This window comes from Canis lupus, chromosome 23 (assembly GCF_048164855.1).
Source record: "Canis lupus baileyi chromosome 23, mCanLup2.hap1, whole genome shotgun sequence".
NCBI lineage: Eukaryota > Metazoa > Chordata > Mammalia > Carnivora > Canidae > Canis > Canis lupus.
In genome coordinates, this window is record NC_132860.1 from 29,543,860 (window position 1) to 29,566,661 (window position 22,802).

Genomic DNA, 22,802 nt, shown 5'->3' on the forward strand with positions numbered 1-22,802 from the left:
ATATATATCTATACACACACACACACATACACCACATCTTTATCCATTTATCTCTCAGTGAACATCTGGGCTCTTTCCATAGTTTGGCTATTGTGGACATTGCTGCTATAAATATTGGGGTACAGGTGTCCCTTTGAATCACTACATTTGTGTCTTTGGGTTAATCCCTAGTAGTGCAATTGCTGGGTCATAGGGTAGCTCTATTTTCAACTTTTTGAGGAACCTCCATACTGGTTTCCATAGTGGCTGTACCAGTTTGCATTCCTACCAACAGCGCTAGAGGGTTCCCTTTTCTCCACATCCTTGCCAACATCTGTCATTTCCTGACTTGTTCATTTTAGCCATTCTGAGGTAGTGTGAGGTAGTATCTCATTGTGGTTTTGATAGTATTTCCCTGATGCTAAGTGATGTGGAGCATTTTTTCATGTGTCTGTTGGCCATTTGTATGTCTTTGGAGAAATGTCTCTTCATGTCTTCCGCCCATTTCTTGATTGGATTATTTGTTCTTTGGGTTTCAATTTGATAAATTCTTTATAGATTTAGGATACTAGCCCTTTATCTGATGCGTCATTTGCAGATATCTTCTCCCATTCTGTAGGTTGCTTTTGGTTTTGTCAACTGTTTCCGTTGCTGTGCAAAAGCTTTTTATCTTCATGAAGTCCCAGTGGTTAATTTTTGTCTTTTCTCCATGTTTTATTTTCATTTCATTTCATTTCATATGAAATGAGTTTGAACAACTATTATATGTTTCAGAATCCTTGTATTTCATTTTTTGTGTTCAGTTTTATTCATCGTCCATATTTCTACTGTGATATTTTTCTCATCAGTTTCTGAGAATTTTATTTTATTTATTTAATTTTTTAAAAAAGATTTTATTTGTTTACTCATGAGAGATACAGAGAGAAATGCAGAGACATAAGCAGAGGGAGAAGTAGGCTCCTTGTGGGGAGCCTGATGCGGGACTTGATCCCAGAAACCCAGGGATCATGACCTGAGCGGAAGGCAGACGTTCAACCACTGAGACACCCAGGCATCCCGAGAATTTTTTTATATCAGGATAATTGGCAAGCCCTTTGTGCAAATCTCATGATTTGCAGAGATTTTCTTCCCAGTTTGTTTGTTGTTGACTTTATTTACAGGGACTTATAATATGTTGATTTTTTATCGCTATATAGTTGAATTTATCAGTGTAGTCTTTAATGCTTCTAGATTTTTAGTCACAATTCACATTTTTTACATTTAAATATTTTGCAGTTTATCCCAGTATGAGGTATTGATAATGAATTGAAAGTCTTGAGAAATTGATTTGTAATTTTTTGTGTACAGTCTTTGTCAAGCTTTAGTTTAATATTATATGTGCTTTCAATAAAGAATTGTAATGTTTTCTTCTTTTAAGATACTTGGAATTTTTTTTTAAAAAAGCTTTATTGAGATATAATTTACATACCATTCACATAACCCATACAAAGTGTATATAGTACAGTAGAGTTTCGTATATTCACAGATATGTGTGACCTTCAACCACAGTTGATTTTAGAACATTTCACCACTTCGAAAAGTAACCCTGAGACCTTTAATTCTCATTCTCTATACCCTGTGACAGCCTCTCTAGCCCTAGGCAACCACTGATCTACTTTTTGTCTCTGGATTTCTATATTCTGGATTTTCATATGAATGGTCTCATATAATATGTGGTCTTTTGTGACTGGTTTCTTTCACTTAACAATGTTTTCAAAATTCATACATGTATTAGTACTTCATTCCTTTTTATGGCCAAATAATATTTCACATTTCGTTCATACATTTGTTCATTGATCTACATTTGGGTTTTTTCTACCTGTTGGCTTTTATGAGTATATTTTGTGGAAAGCATTCATGTGTAAGTTTTAGGTATTCAGTTCTCTTGTATATATACTTTGGAGTGGAATTGCTCAGTTGTATGGTAACTATGTATAATTGTTTGAGAAACTACTAGACTGTTTTCCAAAATGATGGTACCATTTTACATCTCCATTAGTGTATGGGGTTCTAATTTCTCTGCATTCTTTCTAACGTTTGTTACTCTCTGACTTTTTGATTCTAGCCCTCCTCATTTGTGTGAAATGGTATTTCATTATGGTTTTGATTTGCATTTCTCTGATAACTAAGGATGTCAAGCATCTTTTCCTGTGCTTATTGGCCCTTTTTATATCCTCCTTGGAGAAATATTTATTTATATCCTTTGTCTACTTTTAAATTGGATGTCTTTTTATCACTGAGTTGTAAAATTTTTTTTTAGTTTCTGTGTTTTAGATATTAAACCCTTATTAAATACATGATATGCACATATTTCCTGCTATTCTTTTGGTTGTCTTTTCACTTTCTTGATGATGTCCCGTTACAAAAGTTTTTAATTTTGGTGATGTCCAATTTATTTTTTTCTGATGTTGCTTGTGCTTTTGATATCATATTTAAGAATATTTTTTACCAAATCCCTAATCATAAAGATTTATCTCTATGTGTTTTTTTAAGTGTTTGATAGTTTTACCTCTTAAAAATTTAGGTCTTTTATCTATTTTGAGTTAATTTTGTTATGATGTGAAGTAAACTTCCCATTTAATTCTTTTGCATATGGCTATCCATTTGTTCCGGTGTGATTTGTTGAAAAGACTACTATTCCCCCCCATTGAATGGTCTTGGCACCTTGTTGAAAATCAGTTGACTGCATGTGTGGATTTGTTTCTGTATTCTAAGTTCTATTCAATTAATTTGTATGTCTGTCCATATGCCAATGCCACATTGTTTTGGTTACCATTGATTTGTAGTATGTTTTGAAACCAGGAAGTGTAATTACTATTATCTTGTTCTATTTTTTAAAGATTGTTTTGACTATTTGAGTCCCTTTCATTTTCATATGAATTTTGGAATCAGCTTATTAATTTCTGTAAAGAAGTCAACTGAGATTCCAATAGGAATTGCATTGAATCTGTAGGTCAGTTTAGGGGTATTGCCATTTTAATAATGTTAAATCTTTTGATCCATGAATATGAGATATTTTCCCATTTATTTAGATCTTTAATTTGTTTCAACAGTGTTGTGTGGTTTCTAGAGTATAAATGTTACACTTTTTTTTATTTTATTTTATTTTATGATAGTCACACAGAGAGAGAGAGGCAGAGACACAGGCAGAGGGAGAAGCAGGCTCCATGCACTGGGAGCCCGACGTGGGATTTGATCCCGGGTCTCCAGGATCACTCCCTGGGCCAAAGGCAGGCACCAAACCGCTGCGCCACCCAGGGATCCCAAATGTTACACTTCTTTTGTTAAATTTATTCCTAAGTATTTTTAAAAACTGTTTGATACATTTCTTGGTATCATTTTTTTAAAAATTGTATTTATTTATTCAGGAGAGACACAGAGAAAGGGGCAGAGACATAGAGAGAGAAGCAGGCTCCTCACAGGGAACCTGATGTGGGACTTGATCCTCAGACCCAGGATTACAACCTGAGCTGAAAGCAGACGCTCTACTGCTGAGCCACCCAGGCGTCCCCTAAGTATTTTTTTGAAGCTACTGTAAATGAAATTATTAATTTCATTTTTTGGATTGTTGCTAATTTATACAATTACAACTTATTTGTAAAAATTTTTTTGCAACTGATTTTTGTGTTGATTTGATAGCCTGTACCTTTGCTGAACTCATTTTTTAGTTCTGATAGTTTTAGGTGAATTTCTTAGGATTTTCTATATTTAAAAAAAAAGATCATGTCATCTGCAAATAGAGATGATTTCTGCTGTTATAGTCTGGATGCCATGTATATATTTTTCTTGCCTAATTTTCTCAGTAGAGCCTCTAGAAAAATATTGAGTATAACTTTCAAGAGTGAACATCATTGTTTTCTCCCTTGTTCCTTCTTTTCATAGAATTTCCTTTAGCATCTATTGTAAGGCAACACATTGTTACTAGCAACAAATTCCTTTCTTTTTCTTTTTCTTTTTTTTAATTCCTTTCTTTTTAATCTGATAAAGTCTTTATTTTGCCTGCATTTCTAAAAGATAGCATTGCTGGATATTGGAGTCTTGGTTGACAGATTTTTCCTTTGAACACTTGGAATAGCTATCTTAATGCCTGTTAAACTCCACAGTTTCTGCTGAGAAGTCAGTTATTAACCTTACTGCAGTTCCTTTATATAAGTGATAAATTGGTTTTTTTCTTGTTACTTTCAAGATTTTTTCCATTGCTTTTGACTTTTAGCATTTTTAGTATGATGTATCAGTAGATCTCTTTGTGTTTCTTCTTTTTTTTTTTTTTTAAGATTTTATTTATTTAATTCATGAGAGACAGAGAGAGGCAGAGACATAGGCAGAGGGAGAAACAGGCTCTCTCTGGGGAGCCTGATGCAGGAATGGATCCCAGGACCCTGGAGCCAAAGGCAGTCGCTCAACCACTGAGCCACCCAAGTGCCCTCTTTGCATTTATTCTGTTTGGAGTTTATAGAGCTTCCTAGATGTAGAAGTTACTGCTTTTCAATAAATTTAGGACATTTTCAGCAGTTTCTTTTGACTATTTCTTCTCTTTTCATGCTGTTCTTTTCTTTTGGTCGTTCTGTTACGTATGTGTTTGGGCACTTAAGTAGTGTTCCAAATTTCTCTGAGGTTCTGTTCATTTTCCTTCATTCCTTTTTCTCTTAACATTTTCCAGCTTGCATACTCTCAGTTGCTCTATTTTCACATTTGTTGTTTTGTTTTTTCCTGCCAGCTCAAATCTACTCTTGAGCTCTTCTAGTGAATTTTTTTTATTGCATTTATTTTACTTTTTATTTTTTTTATTTTTTTTTTTTTTTATTTTTTTTTTTATTTATTTTTTTTTTTTTATTTTACTTTTTAACTCCAGATTTTCCCTTTGGCTCTTTTTTTTTTTTTTTAATTACTACTGCTTTATTTAATGTTCTCTACTTGATGCAACTTTATTGTCATAACCTCTTTTACTTCTGTAATCATGCTTTCCTGTACTTCTGTGAACATATTTATAATGGCTACTTTGAAGTATTTTGTTGTTAAATCTGACATGTATTTGCTCTAATAGGGAATTTCTCTTGCCTGCATTTTTTTCCCGTCTATGGGTCATATTTTCCTGTTGTTGTTGTTTTTTGCACACCTCCATGTATTTTATTGGAATTGGACATTTTAGATATCTGTATTAATATTTTACTTAGTTTACTTATTTTTTTTTAAGGTAGGCTCCATGCCCAACATGGTGCTTAAACTCACAATCCTAAGATTGATAGTAACATGCTCTACCAACTAAGCCAGTCAGGCGCCCCTTGATATTTTAGATATTAGACATTATATATTGTTATATATAAGTTGCTCTACAAACTAGTCCAAATTTTGTCTTCTTTGAAGGAATGTTTCAGAGGTATATTTGTTCCCACCACAGGAGGATTCCTCTCAGCTTCCTTGTACTCAGTTCTCTCCTGTGAGCCATCTGGCCATTGTCTTGAATGTCTTTTCATTAAATCCATAAATCTTCTTCCATTTGCCTTTCATCCTCTACTATTCTTGAGAGCTTGGATTTCTCCATGCTCCATTAAAAATGAAGTCAGTTCCTTTGGGAAGAGAGTACAAACTATCTGTTTTATTACCTGTTTCTACTCTTACACAGCTCTGGAGGTCTGGGTATAAGGTCAGTGGCAAGCTTCTCTCTGAAGAACACCCCTGCCCTAGAAGCTGAACACTCAATAAAGGCGGGTGTGGGAGGGTGGGCAGCAGCCTGATAGCCTCTTGGCTTGCTACTGCTAGTGGTAGAGCCACCACCTCACAAACCAGGGCAGTGGTGACCAGGACTCCAGTTTTTTGATAGCATTGTGCCCAAAGTATACCCTTTGTTTCACAAGTTGGGGGCTTGGCAGAAGACGGGAATACCCATTTCTTGACATTACTTGCCTGGGACTTAGCAATATGTTCTAGGGGTAGGATGAGGTAAGCTCAAGCCCTGCTGCTCCTCAGAAGAAAGCCCTCCAACAAGGAGCTGGAATAAGAGGAAACCTTGTGTTTTTGACTACAGCAGTCTGGAGAGGAGTCTTTGCCTTCACTCATAGTGGGTAAGGAGGGACAAGTTTTGGCTTAAATATCACAGATCTCTCCTTTCTTACTGAATTTTTCTACATTTTCTTGAATAGGTATTTCTTCATTTGTCCTTGGGACTATTTCCAGAACTTTTCATTAGTTATCATTTTATTAGTTCCATTTGGGTTAGCAGATTAGCAAAGTTCCTCATGCTCTCTTGTCAGAAATTGATCTCTGGAATGATTTTTATTTTTAATTGAGATACAGTTGACATATAACATTGTATTAGTTTTAGATGTACAACGTAATGATTTGATATATGTATATATTAAAAATAATCACCCAAACAAGTTTAGTTTACATTTATCACCACACAGTTACAATTTTTTTTTCTGGTGATGAGAACTTTAAAGAAGAATGGTTTTATATACATTGAACTTATCTTTTTACAAGACTTTAGAATTGTTCTGTGAAACTATCTGGACCTGCTATTTATTGGTGAAGGGGGAGGAGTTTTTTAAAATTTATTTTAAGGCAATTCTTGTCTTTTCTAAAGTCTGTTTTGATAACTAATATTTTTCTAGAAAATTATTTATTAGATCGAAATTTTCAACTTATTTGTATAGGACTGAACAAAGTAATTTCCTGATTTCATTCAGTTTTTTCTGTCGTGGTTATTTGGGGGTACTTCTTTTTATATGTTTTAAGTATTGTAATACTAGAAAAAGATTTTTTTCTACAACTTTACTGGTTATGATTTATTATAACCAGAGTTTCTTTATCTCTGCAATAATAGTATTTTGTTGAATTCTTGCTATATTTTAGACACTTTACAATTTTGATTTATTTAATCTTTATAACAACCCAAGAACATATATACTGATAGCATCTTTATTTTATGGATGAGAAAACTGAGTTATAGAGATAATAATTTGCCCAGTTCTGCCTTGGTGAAGATCATAATTTAACTTCTTGGTTGGCTGTAAGAAATTTAAAGTTATTTAAGGTTGTTAAATAAATAGATTTATTTATTTCCTAATGTGTCACCTAAATCACTATAGAAAAAATTAATATAATTTTTAGTTTATGACAATATACTCTATCCCATGGATTATTTCAATGAAGTTAGTGGTGGAAAAGTATTAGCAAAAATTTCCTTCCTCAGTTAACAATTGTTAGTACTTAAATTTGTAGTTAGCATGAGAGATTCATTTTATTTTTTATTTTATTTTTTGGAAAGATTTCTTTTAAATTGGTAATTTACATTTGGAAAGTCAATGAACAATTATAACATTTAAATAAAAATTTTAAAAAATGTGAAGAAAATCACATCACTAATTTGGTTTGAAAGCTCTTATATGTTGTGATCAGAGACAAAAAATATTTTTTAAATAAATGCTTAATAGTTTCTGTAATATCCTTAATTATATTCTTGAATGAAAGAAATTAGGAAAGAGGAATTTGAGGAATAAAAATTGCATTTCATTAAGTAAAAAGTTTCTTAGGCAAGATTGAGTAAATATGTATAACTACTGCCCTCTTCGGTTGGTATGAAGAACATGTTTTTTAAATTAATCTGTACTGAGATTTCTCTCTCTTCTTTCAAAGGTGTTAAAATCATCACACAACAAGTTCAACCAAGTAAAATCTTACCCAAACCAGTGACAGCAACTCTGCCCACCAGTAGCAATTCCCCTATTATGGTGGTTAGTAGTAATGGTGCAATTATGACAACTAAACTAGTAACCACTCCTACTGGTAAGTTTTCTTGAGCATCAGTCCATTCATTCATCATTTTTCATTGAGTAATTTCTTTGTAAGAACATTGTGCTTGACACTGGAGATACAGAGATTAATGAGACAGTTCTTTAAGAGCCTTTCTTGTCTCTCCTGTTTACCCCCAACTAAAATTAGCTTTCTCTTATTATTGTCATGGTCTTCTTTTCCTTTATAGCACATACTACAGTTTCTAATTACTTCACTCCTTGTTTGTTGACTTAATGTAGTTCACCTTATTAGACCATTAGCTGCATGATAAAAGGACTGTCTCTGTTTTATTCACTGTATATACGTAGAGCTGGTCTGGAAGTAGGTGTTTAGTCAGGATTTGTTGAGAGACTGAAAACACTTTCCCAGCCCAAAAAGACTGCACTCTTAAAAGGCTAAAAGTCTGTACTACACCGCAGTGTAGTAAGCATTACTCAGACCGAAAGAAGCACAGGATGCCATTTTGCCCAGAAATGAGAACAGCCAGGCTATCCCCAAGGAAGTGACAGTGTAGAACATTTTAAATAGTGTCACTGTTTGTGTCCTTGAGCAGGTTACTAATCCCTGTAAATCTTGTCCCTTGTCTATTTAAATGGGATAGCAATACCTGTACCATAAAGTTATTGTAAGTATTAGAGGAAAGCAGGTATGTAAAGCCCCTAGCAGACTGCTCAATAGCTATTATTACTAATAAATACTAGAATTAGCCATTACTATTATTTTAAATTTGTATAGCTCTTAACCAGAGTTTTTGAGAAGGGCTAGCATTTAGAGATAGAATCTAAATAGTGTAAAATGATACCTGTCTCAGGTTTATAAAGCTATCATTTATTGGCTAGGATGTAAAGGTCTCTTCAGACATTACACTTTAATCTCCCTTAGGGTTTAATATAATATCTCCACTTTTAGCTGCAAAACAGAGACTTCTGTTAAGCAACTTGCCAAAGTCATGCAGCTAATAAAAAGAAGATCTGGGATTTGAACCCCAATCTGTTTGACTCTAAGACCTGTGCTCTCTTTTTTTCGTTTTAATTGTGATAAAATAGAACATGAAATTTACCATTTTAAGTGTATAGTTCATTGACAGTGCATTCATGTTATTTTGTAACCATCATCACCATTTGGCTTCAGAACCTTTTCATCCTCCCAAACTGAAATTCTATACATTAAACATTAACTCTGCATTACTACCTTCTCCTAGTCCCTGACAACCAGGATTCTACTTGCTGTCTCTGCAAAGCCTATACTTCAAAAATAGTTATTCTTGCATTACATTTATCATACTCCCCTCACCCCCAAAACTTTTTTTTCCATTTAATACAAAGAGTGTAGTGTTATTTATATATGATTTTTTATCTTAGGGAAAGGTAGTGAAAAATAATAATGTGTCTGTCCCTGTGTATCTATGTTAGAAAAAGTGTTTCTATTTTTAAAATAAAAGTTTAAGTGGAAAATTTTTTGTTAAAATTCAGCTGATTCACATTATGTTTGTAGCATGTTTATTACTTTGTTGTACTAGGTTTGCACTAGGATTCAGATATATGTTGGTAACCAATTTAAATTAATTCTACCTAATGTTCTTCCCCTCCTCCTTTTTTTGGGTTGTGATTGTGTTTAACAATTTTTAAATACCTTGCTAAAAGCATTTTTGCAGGGAGGGGGTTGTTGAAAACAATTATCACACTATTCTAATTATCATGAAAAAATGTGTTCCTGTTGAAGAAGGTGTTATCTTAGTCATCTTCATTCTTCCCCAGGCTAGTAGTTCTTAGTGTAGAAATAGTGTTTCTGAGTTACCAGATTTGTAGGAAACTACGACAGGCTCATCTGGTTAGTTTTTGATTGCTGTGGGAAAAGAAGAAAGTCCTTGGAATAGTGGGGAAGAGTGTAAAATCCTTTGAGACACATGAAGAAAAATATTCTGACGGGTCAGTTAGAGTTGAAGAAATACGTAAATAGTGAACTTTTTAGGCTAAAAGAAATATTCCTGGCAACTCTTGGCAACTTCAACTTTAATCTCTAGTAAAATGATGGAATAACTCTTAAAAGATGGAATTATATTTAGAGAGTAGCAGAGTACAAAATAGCAAAAGTTTATAATATTTTAAGCAAACAATATTACTTTATTTGCTGAGTGCTGACATTGGGTTTGGCCTTGAGACAGCAAAAAACAGATGCAGAGACCTTAAAATCTATAACAGAAATATCTAAAATGCTCTGGCAGGAAAGATGATTAAATTTAAGTTTCTTTTGGCATAGAACTAGTGGAAGAAGGGTAGTGGAAGAAAGGAACAGTTATACTTTTTCTTGGGGTTAGTAATTTGATGCAACACATCACAAAATTTTATGTGTAAAATTAATTCAAATTGACTTGGCTGTAGTTTGTGCTATGTACATTGAAAACTGGCTGTAAATTGTCACTTAATGTCTTGACACCCTGAAATTCCATTTTCAAGTTAAAGCAATGCATATTATATTGAATTATAGCTATACTGTATAAATTGTCATTCTTCTATAAGTAATGACAAGTTTTTCTTTTGGCTTTTCCCTTTTTATAGGCACACAGGCAACCTATACCCGGCCAACAGTGAGCCCATCCATAGGTCGGATGGCTGCAACCCCTGGAGCTGCAACCTATGTGAAAACTACCAGTGGTAGCATCATTACCGTAGTACCCAAGTCATTAGCTACCTTGGGGGGCAAGATAATTAGCAGTAATATAGTTTCTGGTAGGTATATCTGAAATATGTTAAAGCTATAGATAACCAGTAAGAGGGCAAAACATTTCACTTTCAAAGGATTCTGTTTGATCTCAGTTTTCTGCTTAGAAATCCGGAGCTTTTTTTTTTTAGTCCTAATGTTTAGTGATTAAGTCTAGCTTTTTAAATTTCTAGTATTAAATTTTCACACATTAAACTTTTGATAGTTTTTTTTTTTTTTTTTTTTTTGATAGTTTTAAAATAGAACATTAGGTTGTTTTTCATCAGAATGGAAATACTATGATTTATATTTGTATAGAGATTTTTCATTTACAAGGTATTCTCCTGTTAGTCCTTTCAGAACTGTTAAATCTGAATAGTTGGTATCACCCCCAATTGACAGATACAGATAGATTTGAGTTTAGAGAGATGAAATTGACTTATCCAAGATCACACAAATTAGAGGAAGAAAGAACTTGGATTTATTCATCTAAATCTGTTTGAGGGACCATATCTCATCATTTCAATTACTAATGTCACTTTAGCTTATTAAAAATAAAAATATTTGAATATCTTTATTTTCTTTTCACCATTATGGATTACTTACTTTAAAGAAATATTTTGTAGGGCAGCTGGATGGCTCAGCAGTTTAGTGCCGCCTTCAGCCCAGGGCGTGATCCTGGAGACCCGGGATCGAGTCCCACATCGGGCTTCCTGCATGGAGCCTGCTTCTCCCTCTGCCTGTGTCTCTGCCTCTCTCTGTCTCTCTCTGGGTCTCTCATGAATGAATAAATAAAACCAATAAATAAATAAATAAATAAATAAATAAATAAATAAATAAATATTACAGTAGTGAAAGCTAATATTTATTGGTATTTTGGAACTTTACTTGATTTTTATCTGCTCATTAATTCCTGCAGTATTTGGACTGTGGACCCCAAAGTGGAATGTTAACATAGTATATCTTTTCATTGTTAGTTTTTTTTTTTTTTTTTTAAGATTTTATTTATTTATTCACAACAGACACAGAGACAGGCAGAGACCTAGGCAGAGGAAGAAGCAGGCTCCATGCAGGGAGCCTGATGTGGGACTCGATCTTGGGACTCTAGGATCACACCCTAAGCAGAAGGCAGATACTCAACTGCTGAGCCACTCAGGCATCCCTCATTATTAATTTTTAATTAAAATGTTGTAAATAATCTCTCATCAGGTAAGGCCTGTGGACTTTAAGTGTCTGCTGTTTTTTGTAGACTAGCCATAATTTGTATGCTGCAGGTGAGTTGTTCTAACATTTTAAAGTGAAGGGATTAGGGGATCCCTGGGTGGCTCAGCGGTTTAGCGCCACCTTCAGCCCAGAGCGTGATCAGGTCCCACATCGGGCTCCCTGCATGGAGCCTGCTTCTCCCTCTGCCTGTGTCTGCCTCTCTCTCTCTCTGTGTCTCTCATGAATAAATAAATAAAATCTATAAAAATAAGAAAGAGAGAAAGAAAGGAAAGAAAAGAAAGAAAAGGGATTAAAGTTTCTGGCACTATATGTTGCTGATAACTTGGGGAGTCAAAACAAAACAGGGCATAGTACTGGTATTTAAAGCTGCGAATATTGGCTCTATTTTTAAGTATAAGTGAGAAAATCCAATGTTTACCAAACTGATGAGGGTGAACTTAGTAGGGGAGGAATCCTTGTATCCCAGCTTAAGAGGATTTTTAAAATAACACAGTGAAAACTTAAATTATGATTTATTACTGACAGTATCTTAATAGTATAGAGCACATTCTCAAACATTTTTCAAAAAGTGACCATTCTTCATTGGTATGTGGTTTTTATCACCGTAATGGTTTTTCTTTATTTATATATGAATTCATAGTAACCTTACAACTTGAAGGAATGTCTAGATGTCATGAGGCTACTGTTTTCAGACCTTCTTTATGATTTAGCTGTTTTGTACCAGATTAGAACAGTACAGTAAGCAAGCACATTTTCTTTACAAGCAGAGAGGTAGTGAGGTATATACCCTATACATGTATTTTATCTACCTTTGTATGTAAATAAAAACAACTCATGGTTAGCTGCATAGTTACATATTTCAAGTATATTGAGTATACATGAGAAGAATTCTTAAAGTTTTCTGGCACTGTAGGATGTACTTGGCACAAAGTTGAAGCAATGCTATTTGTTGCATGGAGCTTGTTTTGTGTCTACCTTTGCTTCACTGACACTTTTATTTTAAGGAATCTATCATTTCTGATTGCTCTAAACTGATCCTTATGTTACATGTCAATATTCTGTATAAAGACAGTTCTCTTATTTTATAATGTTTTTGTTATTTCATGATAGTGGGATTACAGGTTAGTTTATTAGCAGTTTTCGGTCCCTGTTTATCTATTCATAGTGTACTGGTAGGCCAGGTTGGATGAATTTGGATAATCCATAATAGATGCTAGGTTCTAGAGTGTGCCTAACCTACTGCCCTATCCCTTGAACAAAAATGAAATGCTTTTCCTAAAAGATATCCAGACATCTAGTTGTAAGAATAGGATTTAAAAAGAAAAACGATACTTTTCCCCTCATTGTGGGTAATTTGGAAATTACAAAAAGGTACAAAGAAAATATAAAAACATACAATTTTTACCATCCAGAGATACATGTTAAAATTTAAGGGTATATGTTTGTTATTCTTTTTTCTATTCATTTTTTTGGTTATAAATGTGTGTATTTTTAAAATTGCATTGAGATCAGTATAATCATCTTTTACCCTTTTTTCTTAGAATAATATTATTTTCCTATTCTTATAAACATATCTTATTACCTCCTCTGCCCTCATTTAATGGTTATACAATATTTCCTTATATAGTGCACCATAATTTAGCCATTTTCTCATTGTTGAATGTTTTAGGCTGCTTCCAATTTTTTTTGTCATTATAAATAATCTTGGAATGAACATCATTATACATAAATGATTATGTGAAGTTCTTACTTCCTTTCCTCTAGAAAGCAAGGTCATGCTTCTAAAGTGCTTTCTAGAAAGGTCAAGTTTTTCTTCCTGTTAGAATAAGCAACTAGGGATGTCTGGGTGACTCAGCGGTGGGGCATCTGCCTTTTGGCTCAGGGCATGGGACAGGGGATCGAGTCTCGCATCAGGCTCCCTGCGAGGAGCCTGCTTCTCCCTCTGCCTATATCTCTGCCTCTCTTTCTATGTCTCTCATGAATAAATAAAATCTTTTTTTAAAAAAGGGTAAGCAACTAAATGGGATTATGACCATTTTTACAGTTATTTAACTCTTTAGCATCAGATATTTACTTATATGTGTATATAGAGAGAAACATATCAGATACGTAAGGTTTTTGTGATCTTTATTGAGGGTTGGTTAAGGAACCATGCCTATTATGTGCAGAAGATTGGATCCTTCAGAGATGAACTTAGTATCTTCACTCTAAGGGCATTATGAGAACATGTGACAGTGGCAAGATTTGATTTTGATTTTTTTTTTAAGATTGTATTTATTTATTCATGAGAGACACAAAGAGAGAGAAGCAGAGACATAGAGAGAGAACAGGCTCCATGCAGGGAGCTCCATGTGGGACTCGATCCTGGGACTCCAGGATCATGCCCTGGGCCAAAGGCAGGTGCTCAACCACTGAGCCACCCAGGCTTCCCGATTTTCTTGATTCTTAGTGCAGTGTTCAGGTAAGGCACTAGTGTTTATCTGTCTTTTCCATTCATTCATTCATTTGCTCATTCTTTGAGCAAAGGAACATAAAACATTACCCAAGAGACCAAATTTTTAGGGTGATATAAAAAAAAATCTCTGAATAGTACAATCTGGGCCAATAAATTAGTTTCTATAAGCCATCCTACCATAAATGCTCAATTTTTACAGGAATCTTAAATAGAAATCCCTGGAATGCATCCAGTATCATAGGCCATGATCCAAATGTGATAGTTAATTTCCATCCATTGTGTTTTAACTCTTTATAATTGAAGATTGTATACACAGTATGATCTCTGATATCCTATGAGCCAGATTTTCAGCTGGGTGCTATGATACATATGGATGTACATGGGTGCATTCTCTGTCCTAAAGAATGCCAAACAGGGCAGCCCAGGTGGCTCAGCGGTTTAGCGCCACCTTCAGCCCAGGGCGTGATCCTGGAGACCCAGGATCGAGTCCCATGTCAGGCTTCCTGCAGGAGCCTGCTCCTCCCTCTGTGTCTCTGCCTCTCTTGGTCTCCCTGTCTCTTGTGAATAAATAAATAAAATCTTAAAAAAGAAGGCTAAATAAATGAACTTCTATACATTCTATTGTAGCATGAGAACTATAGACTGACTACTGTGAAAGTGTAGAGGAAGACCTTACATTTTTATTTTTTTTAATATTCATTTTATTTATTTTTATATTTTATATTTTTATACTTATATATTTATATATATGTACACATATTTTTATATATTTAATTATATATATTTTAATGTATTTATTTTTAAGAATTTATTTGACAGCATAAACGGGGAAAGGCAGAGGGAGAGGGAGAAAGGCTCCCCCCTGAGCAGAGAGTCTGATGCAGGGCTTAGTCCCAGGGCCCTGGGGTCAATGACCTGAGCCAAAGGCAGAAGTTTAACTGGCTGAGCCACACAGGCAGCCCTCATTTATTTATTTTGGAGAGACAGAGAGTGGACATGCCCACAAGAAGGGGGAGGGGCAGAGGGAGAAGGACCTGAGCTGAAACCATTATGACCTGAGCAGAAACCAATAGTCTTATGCTCAAATGACTGAACCACCTAGGCACCCCCAGAGGAAGATTTTTTTTTTTAAATGAGTAACACTTGTTTCATCAATACAACATAGTTATCAACTGAAATATAGAAACATGCTCATTGGAATTTCAGACTTTTATAACTTGATAATAGTCATAAACTATTCCATTTTAATATGACACTGTACTCACTTTTCCTTGTGTTATTCCTGTTTTATTCTATTTTCTCCCCATCCCTGATCCTGCATTTTGTTAAGCTGGTGAACTTGATTTGCAGATGTTTCATAAATTGGCAGATCCCCGTAATGGAAAGGATTAGACAGTGATTTAGATACAAATATAATTCACTTTATGTTAAGCAAGTTTTTTCCAAAAAAGTGGTCCTTCTACTTTGGTTAAACCTTGGTTACCATTTCCTTGAGGTAATTTTTAATGCTTACTTTCTGAAAACACTTTTAATTAACCAAATGTTTGGTGAGGCTGTATTGTTGAAGGAGTCATCATAATTAGTCATATGTGGATGTGGGGGATTGGAGTTAATTAAGAGTTGAAGTTGATACATATGAATGATGAGCAGTGTGGTTTTTGTGGCTCTTAACAGCTTACTATTCAAAAACTATAAAGAAAGGGAAAAACTTTGTGAAGCTGGTGTGTGGGTAAAAATGTGTTTTTATGTAACCTGACTGTTACCTTGGACTGACAAGACATTAGTTGATGGCAAATATAAAGATATATAAAGTAATAAGATTGCCAAAAATTGACCAGAATATTCTATTCTTAGTGCAACTTTATTTCTAAAACTTTAGCAAGGAATGCTGTTTTTCTAGTAGAAAAGAATAAAATTTTGTTTAATTTTTCTTCTTGGGAACATATTAATCAGTCATATTTTTAAATGAGTACCTGTTCTGTGTTTAGTCATTTGATAAATAATACACAAGCCCTATGGAAGAAAAGTATTAACTTGCCTGTTTTCATAGGCAGAGGAAATCACAGGCACAGAAGTAGCATTAGGACTCGTATGCTCAACAACCAATGTGGAAACCCAACACATTGAAGGAGAGGTATATATTGATAATCCTGAAAATTAAAGTCTGGCAGAACCTGGAAACCGAAGAGGAATTTGGGCTCTGTGTGACAAGTAATAGGAAGCCCCAGTGAAGAAGTTACTTGTTAGACTAGAGTATGTGGTGATATATATTATAGAATAGGAACAAGTAAGATCAAAATGGTAGATTAAGGGTCAAGTCATATAGGATTTTGAAACTTAAGAGGGAAAGTTAGAACTAGATAAAATAGGGATTAGGAAGGTTTTTTTGTTTTGTTTCGTTTTAAAGTAATCTCTACATCCAGCATAGGGCTTGAATTTACAACCCCAAGAGTCCCATGCTCTACCAGCTGAGTCAGCCAATTGCCCTGGGAAGGTTTTTGACCAATTTCACATGTTCTGGATTCTTGACGTAATTAAAAAAATTTTTTTAAGGATGTTTGATATAACAGAAGCATGAGATCTATTTGTATGATAGAGAAACTTGAAATAAGGAGAAAATGTGAAAGCCAAAAGAGATGATGGTTGGTGTGTTGAGTTGACATTGATAACATTTTGAAGAAAGACATACGTTGGTGATAAACTGAGTTTGTTCACATATTCATTAGCAACTATTGCTGAATAATTGCTATATGGTTTGTGCTAAGCACTGAGGAATTAGGGATACAAAAAGATAAGAATTTTGAGCTCAAGGGGCTTTCATTTTGTTGGGTGTTATAGAGATCAAAAACAAGGCAAGATTTGCACCAGGATTTCTAATTGTGACAATCAGAAGAATATAGGGTACATGTTTGATAGGTATAAGAGAAGCAGATTGTGGAAGGATGTGGGGAAGAGAGTACGATAATATATCTGGATCAGTAGGTAGAGATCTACTAAATAGATCTTAATTGCTGAAAATATAAATTTATTTATATAAGTATATAAATTGGACTTTTATCCTCAGACTCTTCAGAGAGCTGCAGGTTACAAGTGCATGTATTTAATATGTGCCTTGGTCTATGCGTAGTTTTTTTAAATCACATAAACATAAATGGCTTATTTTCATAAATTTTCTCTCAAGTCTAATGTTACATGAATGTTAATAAGTTATTTACCTTTTTAAAAAATGTTTTTAAAGATTTTATTTATTTATTTATGAGAGACACAGAGAGAAAGAGGCAGAGACCAGGCAGAGGGAGAAGCAGGCTCCACGCAGGGAGCCTGATGTGGGACTCGATCCCGAGTCTCCAGGATCACGCCCTGGGCTGAACGCGGCACTAAACCGCTGAGCCACCGGAGCTGCCCTAATGTCCTTTTTTGAAGAGTTTTCCCATCACACTAGTCAAATAAATACAATACTGGGTTTGGGGAAGCATTTATCATGGAATGTAGATTTAGATTTGTTCCAGTTAACTAGTCCAGAGAGGAATATTGACAGAGATACTGATAGTGATATTTTTAGATTCTGATTTTGGTGTGCAAATTCCAAAAAGTTAACTACTATAAAAGTCAATTCTTAATATTCTCTCATTCTAGGACAACTTCTACTTACTGTTCCCAGCCTTCATTTTCATCCTCATGACAACCTTAATGTCATCTCGGGATGACATTGACTACGTGTATTAATTATGTACAGCATAAACAGAAATAACCAAATATCACTAGTCCTTAACTCAGGCCTCCTTTTCTTCCCCCTTCTCTAAGGAACAACTACCAAAATCACTACAATCCCAATGACTTCCAAGCCCAATGTGATTGTTGTGCAAAAGACTACAGGAAAAGGAACGACCATTCAAGGCCTCCCGGGCAAAAACGTTGTCACAACATTGCTAAATGCTGGAGTAAGTAAGAGCTTGTACTGCAGACTCAGCAAATCCACTGAGAATTTTAAAGACCAGCTATACAAATATTTGCCTAAGGACTTCAGAACCCCACAATGGCCTGTATGGCTTGGTTTACCACTACTGTGATGTAATAACTGTTAAAACACCACCAGCTGATGCCATTTTTCATAGTAATTTCTAAAACATGTTGCTCATAGCGAGGTTGCTTATGACCTTGATGTAGATGCTTAGTTTGGTCCAAATGGAAGAGTCCACTGGCTTAACTACAGGGGGACCTTTTATAGTTTTATAGAAGACAGTTTTATTCCTGCTTCTGGCCAGTAGACACAAGCCCAGTCTGGGCAAAAAGAAATATTTGGGATGAAGAAAATTAAATGACAGGGATTTACTCTCATTTTTACCTCTTTAGGCTTGTAAAAAGAAATAATAACCATTTATAGTTGTGAAGGCAGTTATGCAGAGGTTGGAGTTAGATAAACTTGGGCTTTGTCTCTTAACATCGTAGTTGTTTGACCTTGGCAAATTTATTCAACTTCTGACATCCTTAGTTTCCTCATTTATAAGTTGGGGATGATGATCTTCACCAGTAAATTTGTCCAGTAACTGATAGCTGTTTTGAAAGTGCTTAGAATGGTGCCTGGCACATAGGAAGTCCTCAATAAATAGTTTTTCTCTTACTGTTACTATTCTTGGTAGTTTTAGGCTTGGTAATGTCCCCACTTTGCTAGAAAAGAAAAATGCTATACTTCAATGTAGTACATCTCTAGTAGCTTCCTAGGTGTCACAATCTATAATGTTGGAATTAGATCTTTTCATCATGTGGGAGAACATAGCCTGAGTTCACTTGGTAAGCCAAAAGTAAAGCCTGGATTAGAATTCAGATTTTGAGAACCCTCTTATAGTCTGGTTTACAGTTTCATAGAATTTGATATGTAAAAAGGGTGCCATGCACCCGAAGTCCTGTGGTCACATACATTGAAGGGTCATGTGTGAATTCTAACCTCTAGGTATATCTAATAGCAACAGTTTAACACAGGAAATGATAGTAAAACAAGCAGATTAGAGCGTAAGACTACACATATACATATATATGCCTGTACTCAACAGCTTGCTTACCTGGGCATGTTTACACGCATGCAACAGAAGAGCTTCTTCAAAAAATAGCCTGCTAGTTGGTTTTGATAGGCTTTGAATGGGTCATTATAGTTGGACAGGGCCCATGAAGCTATTTGATAGAGAGGCATGCCCACTTGCAAACTAGTGACTCTTGGCAAATGAATTAGAGCTCCTTCCAAAGCTGCTACTGTGAAGAGTGTATTTGTATTAAAATAAGTAATAACATGATTGACAGATACTTCAAATCTCCCTTAGATAATCTCCCTTACAGCAGATTTTTGTTATCCTATTTAGCTCTAAATTCATAGAGCTCACCAGGATATTTTGTTTTTACTGTCTGCTAAGTTTAGATGGCCATACATTTAGATGATGATGACTAAAAGTTAAAAATTAATAAGGTGAAAATTTTTCTTTTCAGTTTTATAGATTTTAACTTTTAAAAATTAATAATTTATTAAAATCACTGTCCTTGAATTTAAGTAAGCTCAAGTATTGGCTCCATGAATAACCAGAAGGTGATACTTAGGAATAAAGCAGACAAGTATAAAAAAATGGTGAAAAGTTAATGAGCTTAAGCTATCTAGCTAATAAACTAAAGTGATATTAGTAATATACTAATAATAAAATGTGGGAAATGCCCTAGGTTTGTTTTTTTGTGTCTTCCCATATAGCCTCAGAATGTTAGTAACTACTGATTTCATCTCTTGCCTATGCTTTTTTACATAAACATTCTGCTGTGTGTCTTTATAATTTCATATTTGAAGAGCTTAGCTTATTTGTTTCTATGCATTTAGCTATCTGTATGATGCACAGTAATTTTTCTTTTACATAAATGTCTATTTTGGGTAAATTAGAAAATAAAGGTAATGTTAGAGGAGACATATAATCCCAACTCTTAGAGATAGCTATTGTTAGCATTTTATTATGTATTCTTTTATAATTTCCTGACTATTTTCATATGTATTCTATGAGTGGGATGTGTGTAAGTATCTTATGTGAGATAATTTTTAAAATTCACTTGTCAGGAAATAACTAATGCCTCCTTTGGACTGAAAGTTGGGCAGATGACTTTTAGAACTCTCTCAACGAAGTCTAGGATTTTTGATCACCCTGGAAAAATTGTACTTTGCTATTTAATTTACAGTCCTTTCCCCATTATCCTAGTAAAACCTTGCTGTGATTTTTCAGTAAAAGCATAATTTGTAGCATTTAAACATATAAATCTCATATATTCACTGACTTTAATTTAGGGAGAAAAAACTATTCAGACGGTGCCAACAGGAGCAAAGCCAGCTATTATCACTGCTACAAGACCCATCACCAAAATGATTGTAACTCAGCCAAAAGGAATAGGTTCTACAGTTCAACCAGCAGCTAAAATCATCCCGACAAAAATTGTTTATGGACAGCAAGGGAAAACACAGGTATGCTCTAAGATATGGTGATTTTTCTTGGCTCTGATTTATTTTATTTTATTTTTTAAAAGATTTTATTTATTTATTCATGAGAGACACAGAGAGAAGCAGAGGGAGAAGCAGGCTCTGTGCAAGGAGCCCGATGTGGAATTCGATCCTGGGACTCCAGGATCATGCCATGGGCCAAAGGCAGGCGCTAAACCGCTGAGCCACCCAGGCAGGCGCTAAAACCGCTGAGCCACCCCAATATATTGTAAATGCCTAAAATTCCACGTTAGAAATTTGAATGAGAACAGTAATCTTTAAAAAAATCATATTGTTAAGAATAATGGCCAAATGTGCATAATCATCTGTTTTCAAAACCTGTATTTATCTCTTGTACTGTTTTGTTTTGTTTGATATCTAAATATTTATGCCATGTCATAAGCAAAGATTCCGAGGAAAAGAACCCCCTTGGAATAAAATTTGCTGAAGGGATATATTATTTGAGAAGTAGGTGGTTGAGGGAGAGTGGTAGTTACTCAGAATCTCTCAGAGAAAAGTATTTTTAATAAGCTAATATGGCCTTTGAAAACACTTTATTTTTTTTAAAAGATTTTATTTATTTATTCATGAGAGACACAAAGAGAGAGAGGCAGAGACACAGGCAGAGAGAGAGGCAGAGACACAGGCAGTTAGGCTCTATGCAGGGAGTCTGATGTGGGACTCGATCCCGGGTCACCAGGATCACACCCTGGGCCGCAGGTGGCACTAAACCGCTGAGCCACCCAGGCTGCCCTCGATACTGCTTCTAATAATAGTTGTCTAAGTCAGTGTTTCTCTGGCAATTTTGTCAAAGATGACTTAGGTCCCAACCATGTTTACTTTGTGCAGGTATCTCAATTAGTAATTTCATTTGGTTGCTAATGAAAAGAAATCTGAAGAAGAGTGGCTTTCACAAATTAGGATTTTATTTTTTATTATGTTAATAATAGTATGTTAATTATTTTATTATGTTAGTAAATGTTTAGAGGGAGGAAATTCTGGACTGTTATTGTGGCATTGGGAATCCAGGCTCCTTGTATCTTTCATTCTGCAATCTTTACTGTGTGGCTGTCCTTCTACTGTAGAGCCTACAGATTGTAAAATGACTTCTGAGGTCATTATAGGCAAGAAAAAACAGGGGCAGAGCCTTTTGTCAAAATTATGGCTGTTGCAGTCTGACATGTACCACTTAAAGTGTTGTATGTGGCTTGACTCTAATTTGTTCATATATCGAATTAGTCTTTGATGAACAATGTAGTACCCAGAGCATAATAAATGTGCAGAATGCTACTTCCCTTGTCAGGAAAATGTTAGTTCATGATGAGAAGTTTAGCATTTTTAAAAGTGCTCTAAAATTTAAACTGGGTATATTTATGCTTTTCTTCTAGGTTCTTATTAAACCCAAACCAGTGACATTTCAAGCCACAGTTGTTAGTGAACAAACAAGGCAGCTGGTCACAGAAACGTTACAGCAAGCATCTAGAGTGGCAGAAGCTGGTAATTCATCTATTCAAGAGGGAAAAGAAGACCCACAGAGTTATACAGATAGTAGTTCTTCTTCTACAGAGTCCTCCCAAAGTTCCCAAGGTAAGATCCACTTTACTTCTGATTGATGTGTTTACTACTGACATAGTGCCCTAGTTCCAAAATAGTTGAATATAGGGGTTTCAAACAAACATATATGCTTTGATTTGTCAGTTCTTTTGATTTTATTTTCTGATATGTAATCAGTGAACTTAAGTTTTGTTTTTGGTAAGACTTTACCATTCTTTCTGGCATGGCATATGCTCATCAAATAATCGGTAACCTTTAGATGCTGATTTTGACAGGTAGGTGTTAACAGACTTGAAGAGTGCTGTGATTCTTCTTGTTTCCTTTTGGGTAAGTAGGAGAAGTATGCAAGAAAGTGAATGTATCTTTTGAATGGTTACCGTTGAACCTTGAGAAAGAATCAGGGTGGCCAGAGGTGGGCCATACATGGGCTGTAAGTAGAATGACCATACATTGCAGTTTGCAGAGGACGACAAGTCCTGGTTTATATCTGTTCTAGCATAATTATTAATAACATTCCTCTTCACTCTCAAAGGTATCCCAATTTAGATTATTTTGTAT

General features: G+C 34.8%; 1 protein-coding gene across 9 annotated transcripts in view; it reads left to right on the forward strand.

Moving 5' to 3' along the window:
* The window catches only part of EMSY (EMSY transcriptional repressor, BRCA2 interacting), a 142,292-nt gene that overhangs the window by 97,930 nt on the left and 21,560 nt on the right, over positions 1-22,802 (forward strand). For all 9 annotated transcript variants that reach the window (XM_072794693.1, XM_072794695.1, XM_072794694.1 and 6 more), the window contains 5 exons: positions 7,654-7,803; positions 10,371-10,541; positions 17,996-18,132; positions 20,502-20,675; positions 22,079-22,277. In XM_072794693.1, coding sequence (XP_072650794.1) covers positions 7,654-7,803; positions 10,371-10,541; positions 17,996-18,132; positions 20,502-20,675; positions 22,079-22,277 — 831 coding nt within the window. The remainder of the gene's footprint in view (positions 1-7,653; positions 7,804-10,370; positions 10,542-17,995; positions 18,133-20,501; positions 20,676-22,078; positions 22,278-22,802) is intronic.